This window comes from Buceros rhinoceros, unplaced genomic scaffold, assembly GCF_000710305.1.
Source record: "Buceros rhinoceros silvestris isolate BGI_N320 unplaced genomic scaffold, ASM71030v1 scaffold19279, whole genome shotgun sequence".
Taxonomy (NCBI): Eukaryota; Metazoa; Chordata; class Aves; order Bucerotiformes; family Bucerotidae; genus Buceros; species Buceros rhinoceros.
This window is the reverse complement of record NW_010431314.1, coordinates 37,458-44,687: the sequence shown is the minus strand read 5'-3', so window position 1 is coordinate 44,687 and position 7,230 is coordinate 37,458. Positions and strand designations below refer to the sequence as shown.

The 7,230-nt window shown below is 37.7% G+C and overlaps 1 protein-coding gene across 1 annotated transcript in view; it reads left to right on the top strand.

Moving 5' to 3' along the window:
- Positions 1 to 3,625: 3,625 nt before the first annotated feature.
- Positions 3,626 to 7,230, top strand: part of LOC104499840 (disks large homolog 2-like) — a gene marked incomplete at its 5' end in the record, with an annotated part of 24,147 nt that continues 20,542 nt past the window's right edge. The window contains one exon of the mRNA XM_010143399.1: positions 3,626 to 3,725. Within this exon, the coding sequence (XP_010141701.1) occupies positions 3,626 to 3,725 (100 nt within the window). The remainder of the gene's footprint in view (positions 3,726 to 7,230) is intronic.

The following is a 7,230-nucleotide window of genomic DNA, read 5'->3' as shown; positions in this document are numbered from 1 at the left end:
CATTCAGAATACAAAAATGATGTTGACACAAGAAAAGTACCGAAGGGAATATTTATGAACAAGAAACACACAGTGTCTTAATGTCTGTCACAACCAGGGAAGGTTGGTCCGTGTAAGCCAGGGTTACATAACTGGGGACATCTGAGGATACTTGGTCAAGCAAGAGTGCTGGTCACAAGTTTTTTCTGGCTTCTCCAAAACACAGTCTATGCCTAAGTAGTATCAAACAAGAACTCAAGCCAGGACATTGGTGAAAGATTTTGTCCCCCTTTTTTCTGAGAAAAGACTCTTTTTCATCACAGTTCAAATGTTGTGGAGAGTGACCTCACTCTTCAGTTATCAGGCAGTACTTGAAAATTTTATTTGCTTTTTAGTCTTAAGCACTTCTCTGTATAAAGTGCCTCCTAATGCCAGTTCCTAGGTTAGTGGTAACCTATGTGAAGTGATGGCACTCGAGGTATAAAGGTAATCTATGCTGCAGGTTTTTCAGTGTGACTGTAATGCCCAAATTATTTGCTATTACAGGATTTTACAACATTTGTGGCAAAGAAATGGTGGCTTTTACAAGAACCCATTTTCAGGCACTTTGTCACTGACTTTCAGAAATGCTGCTTGCATAAATATTGTTGAATCATTTCAATTCCAGCTGCACACAACTTCTGCATTGGGCTGGGAGATGTAGGCAGCTACCTCTCTCTCATTGATCCTACAGCTATTTCACAGCTCTCCAGCAGCACAGGGAGCCCCTGTGAAAACTGGCTCCAGAATAGTTGACAGATCTCAAAATTTCCGTTTCATAGCAATAAAATCTCTCAAAAACACACATTTGAATTTTGTAGTTTAACCTTACTACTGTTCCTCACATACATGATCCTTTCTTAAAAAAAAAGAAAATATGTATTCAGTGTTGGTCCCTATTCCTCCACCAACACAACAAAATCTGGAATTAACACAGATTCTCCAAAAAACACACAGTTTTATTCTGTCTGTGTCCCTCCCTCCTCTGTTTGCCAACCCCCTTCTCTCTATACATTAGAGGGATATATTGTGGTAGCTGTAAGAAGCATTTTGCTGGGTGTCTGCAGGTTCTCATATCCTTAAGGTGGAGACCATCAGCCTCAGTTTAACCACTTTTATATTGGATACAAAACCAAAATCAAGGATTCTGTCTTTGATTTCTTGTGAAACAACATGCACATAATGCACAAGAAAAAAAGTGCTTGGTAAGCCCACTCGGTTTATGGACTAATATTTCTGTAGGAAACAGGACTAATTATTTCTAGAAGCTTGCTGGATCAGACCCGTTTTAGTTTCTTGTATTTTACGGTTTGTTATTTTAAATATAAATCCTCTGACTACACTATAATAGTATATATGGTCATTAACTTGAATATGCACATTGATTGATCTTTAGAAATATTAACACATGCATAAACATACATGCTTATGGATATTAATAAAATAAGAGTCAGCTTTATTTAGGAACACGGCTTTTTACTGGTGTAAGAGCAGTGACACAGTTGGATATAACAGTCACCTGTGAGATTCTGATTGTCCAACTTAAAGTGGAAAAATATCTTATTAAAAAGGCAACCCAGTATTTGAAATCTCAAAAGGAGAAAAATTTATATAACACCATACTATATCAGTCTAATTTGGAATATACTGTTAGATCATGCATAAGCTTCTGGTGAAAATGGAATTTCTGAAGTTTTTTTCTAGACTGTTGAGGATAAAATTGAAAAAGAATACTTGTGTTATTTCTCAAATAAGCTCTGTGAAACACAACATATTTATTGATATATTTGATAACATCCTCTTTAATTCCAAAGTGAAATGGCATTTGATAATGAAGTGATTGTCATTTTTAAAACCCTTTATTTTTGGAGGTGTCTCTATTTCGTATATATATTGCTTTTCCTTTTTAAAGTGCAATGTGTATAGTATTACTGTGTCAAATTCAGATGAATAGTGACAAATAATTTCACAATGGGAACCATTAACACTCTACATTCCTTTCTTTGGAAAAAGAAATTATCACAGAAAACACATTTTAATGTAATTATATCCTTCAGGTCATTAAAGTGATGTAATGTGCATGTCAGTCCTCTTTTCATCCACAGATTACTTTAATCTTTCACGTGCATTTTTTGTTTTCCTCTGGCTTTCTGTCATATTTGCTTTGTTTTCAATTTGCATGCTGTCTGGATTATTTGTGCATGACCTCCACATTAATTTCACATTGAATGTTTACATACTCTGAGAGATCTTCATGGATCATTTATTCTACATGTGCAATTTTTTTTCCTTTATTTTCAGTTACTGAACTTTAAATATGCTTGAAATGTAAAAGTGGCATGAAACTTTCGTGACACAAGTAGACAACTATTTTTATTGGAATTTTCAGTACCTAACCTCACATCTTTCAAGAAATGCATATTCTAAACCACATTTTATGCTGCGCTTCCAAAATGTAAGAAAATCAATTATGTTCTCAAGCTCTAAACACATTCCATTTCAGAATTGGACCCAAATACTGGTTATATTTCATTTGAGCAATGGTAAACTCATGAGATTGGTTGTTTAAGTGAGTTGAGAAGGTCTCTGCTCTCTCAAAGGTGATCTCTGGCAAATTTGTCTTGGCATTGCACATGGTCAGTATAGGATACAGTACAGGACATTGTCTGACAAATGCAGGTCTCTTCAGATAAGCACTACGGGCAGCTCAACATAGGTGCCCTCTGGAAATGCCACCTTCTCTCAAACAACTGTATAGGAACCCTAATTCCTCATTTACTATCTGAAATAAATGTCCCAAGCAGCTATATCCTGCTTTTACATCTTAGGGTGCTATGAGCCCTTGTGACTGTTTGTAAAGTCTAAGGTTTTATTGTGAAAAAAAATCCAATTTCTTCCATATTAATTCCTCATTTGAAAATTTAAAACAATATATGTTGCTCAACATGTAGCGAAATACTGTTTATCAGAAAATTTCATCTCCAAATCACATAACGCTAAAAGCATATCCAGAGGAACCTAATGAGTAAATATACAGGTATAAAATAAAACAAAGTATTTATTTTAAATTATGCCCAAAAAGAGCATTAAAACACACTTAAGTTGTGAAATGAAGTGAAATATACCACCATCAAATGAACAGCAGTTAGCAGAAAAAAATACTTGATTTTAATTGACACAGGCTGAATTCACGTACCTATTACAAGCAAATCAAAGGCTCCCACTTTCCTCTTTACAACCTATTCTTTTTCAGCCAGTTAATTAATTTTGTGCACAGTCTGCTATGATTAAAGATGAGTTGCTTGATCTCAAAGCATGCTGAGCCATCTGTAGCCCTTCATCTGAACAAGCCAAGCACAATAGTTTCCAAATAAGGAGCTGAAGGTTGTGATTTGAGATCTCTGTGATCAAATCGATCCAGGGGCTCTGCCCTCAACTTGCAGACCTCACCACACCCACCCACCTCTGATTCTCTGCAGCCACTTGGTTTGGACTGATTTGAGTCACTACAGTTCTCTCCACTTTTACAAACTAGTTGTTTTGTCAGCATGAGTGTGACAACAATTAGACGTCCCTGTTTTTGCCCCATGCCTTTTCTCCTTCACAGTCATTCAATGACAAGCGTAAAAAGAACTTCATCTTTTCACGAAAATTCCCATTCTACAAGAGCAAGGAGCAGAGTGAGCAGGAAACAAGTGATCCAGAACGTAAGTAACCTCTTGGAGATGATGTCACATGCAGCAGCAGAAAAATGGGTGACACGCATGATACCAGTATTCCACACATCTAGGCAAATATCTGTCGTAGGCAGGCAGGAGAGGTATTACTACTGTGACCAATGTGTGACTGCAGTTTGGATCCAGCTGGTCCTTCCAGCCCTGGAAACATCATTTTCAGAAGAGTAAAACAGTGACCTTAACTTTTGGACGAGCAATTGTAGCTCCTCAAAGTTGTTGCGGCACCTGTTGTAAATCCAAACTTGTCTCCAATTAAATATTCCCAGATCAGAACTGGCGCAAAATGATGCAAAAGTGATTTCTTTCACAATAATAAACAAAATTATTACATTTTTTAAAGTCTGCTCTAATCTGTTTTTTCCATTTGATTGCCGTGGGCAGCTTCACTGAAGGTCTAACTATTAAATGAAGCAACTGTACTAATAGCTTAAAGAAGTAAATCAAATCTTGGGACGTGTACCTCCTTGGGCATTTACTGCTTGCTTAAACTATATAGAGAACCAGCATTATTAAAATGATGTGCTGGTTCCAAGCCCAAATATTCACTTCTTTTTCCTCAATAATCCTCTCCTAAATTTACCTAGTGAGGATCATTTTATTTATCTGCTTGTTCCTCCTTCCTCACAGCTCCAAAAGCCCTGTATCGTGGTCACTGCCTCTTTCATTGGCTGCGTTCCCATAGAATATGGGTCTAAAGTTGTTTCAGAAGGAAAAAGCAGGGATCCAGATTGCTCAATCGACATGGTCAGTCATGGTAGTATCCATTTCAACTCCACTGACTTCTTCCTTCCTCTTCTGCGGCTGTTCTTCCTTTCTCATTGCTCTCTCTGGGGACTTCCGTGCAGGACATCCCCGGATTAGGTGACGACGGTTATGGAACAAAGACTCTGAGTAAGTTCCCAGGAATGGTCACTGTAAACCTTTTTTTGTTTTGTTTCGTTTTGGCTTCTGTTCTTTCTCTGAGGACCCTCCACTCCTAGCATGCACAAGATAGAGTCGTATTTGTTACCCAGCTGTGAATGCATTAAAAATGTTTCAATCGTTTTGTTCTGCATGACGATATTAAATAACATACAGTGTATCAAGCAGACACGTTCACTTCTTTTGTAATAACACCTTTTGTTTCTGACAGTATGTTATTGTTCCCATCATGGCAGTTCTGTAGAGTAGCATACCTAGATCTCGTTTTGCTGCCTAGACTGTTCTTTTCAGCAACAATCCCTCCCTCTCCATCTAAAGGGAAAGTTAAACATTTTAACTTGACCACATCCTGAGGAGATCAATAGAAAATTATTTTACGCTGTTGCTTCTGCATTTTCAGCTTTTTGCATGGGAGTGTTTGCTACTTTGCTGGATTTTAGATTAGTATTTGTTATTAATGGAAGAAGTCGTTTGCAGGTTAGAGAAGACCATGCCTTCTCCAAAGCTAATTTTGGACCCATTTCACCATTAGCAACCCATTCCCTGTCACGCAACCTTAATGAATTTCTTTTTCTGATGCAGCAATCCTGTCTCAGGACTTGGCATTGCAGAATGTGTAACGTGTCAGATAATTGTTCAGACAGAATTTTGCTTCCTCGAAAGTTAGACCAGAAAAAATCGTACATAGCGAAATATTTGCAGCTGATTTCTATATAAATAGCTACATTATATTCTGTATCTAGATCTAAATAATTTAAAGAAAATGACATTTGCATGTGTTTGGCTGCTTCTTCCTTTTCCTTAAGTGCCAAGTAACTGGAGCAAAATGTGTGTGAATGTTAACACTGCATCGCCTACTGTTTTGTATGTGCTTTTTAATTGCGGGAATGCGCACCCATGCACACAATTTTACAGCTTATTCTGTTTCTGACTGATTTGTTGAAAGGACTTTGATGGTTTAACTTTAAGCCATACAGTAGCTCGCAACTTAAAGATGAAAGCTTCTTCTCTTGTACAAAGAACAGTTCCGCAAGACCAGTTTTGTCAGTGATAGACAGCAAATGTCACTGCCACCTGAATTTTAACCATTCTGCTACTTAAGTAAAGTGTTGTAGCAGCTCATTAGAAGCAAATGCAGATCCTTCCCTGCCTGAAGCGAAGTAGAATATTTCTGATCTGATAACCCTCCTGAACATCGGTGTCCTTACAAATCTCCATAACATCCAACGTCTGAAAGGAGATAACCGAATTCTGCAAATTGCTAAGGGAAAAGCAGCACAGAGGTATTATATAGGCTCTAGTTTCTCTGCTAATATTGCACACAGCTTTCAATTACTGATGCTCCTCTAGGCATTCATACCCATCCAAATTGCACTAATATTAAACTCAAACATGCTTTCTAATGACAGTTCTTACTATGAAGGACATTTATTCTTGTTTAATAAAGTTCTTCAGGGTCCTGTATAGCATATTAGTTTGAGACAACCCTTGTTAACTTGATATGAAATGTCCAAAAGTCAATCTACTCTCTTCAAAATGTAAGTTTAATTTTTTAAAGCTTTTTACTAAGCCCAAGATCAAAGTTTTCCATTATTATTTTTATCAGGTATCATCCCCTCTCATTTCTGCTGCTCCAGTAACTCTCTCAGTTCCACCCTATGAACCTCAAGCCATTAGATTGGCACATGGGGGAAATGCAGCACCTTGCAGAGAAGGGGTAGTCTTGGCACTGTTCCCACAGTCATCCTTCATGACATCCATGCATGGTCTATTCTGGGTTCATCCCAGGGGATTCTTGGCTCTTATGAGCTCTTTCTTTCACTGGAAATATTTGGAGACAGTTGCAAATGAATGTTGCGGGTCACCCTCAGCCTAATCTGCCCACCGGTTTAATGACACATATTTGGACCAATTTTGCCTCCTGGTGTTTGTCAGAACTTACTTGTATCCATTGTCTGTTTAACCACAGTGTCTCATTCTCATTAACCCAGGGTGGCTCCGCAGTATATAGTCATTATACCATTGGCTTCTAAATGTCCTGGACCACCTGAAAAGTTTCAACTGTCACATGATCTCCTAGGTGTCAAGTAATCATCATTTCTAATGGAGATACTATCAAAACCACCATTTCATGTGGTTCTGCAGACCTCCTAGAGGTCTGACTGACCATAAATATCTGATGACTAGTTTGGTAACAGCCACTTCACTTGATATAGATTGTACTGTTCTTTACATAATTTGATAATAGAAATTGGCCACCAGACTTGCCAAACCATAAGTGTGACCCTCCATGATAGCTTTTAAGTCTCTATTCACCCATTCAGACTAGTCTGGTAAAGGTTTTCACACTCTAGCTCAAATCCTGAGGCTAGACAATGTCTGAAAAAAGACTTCTTCCATTTTTTTCTTAGCTTTGTCATTGGCTTTGTCTTCTTCTTTTGGACAGGGTAAAATAGATACAGTTACAGTATTTTATATCAAAACCATTTTCAGGTTCATGTGTTAACCCTTGGGATAGTGCACAGTGATTAAAAAGAACACAGGTTAGAAGTTC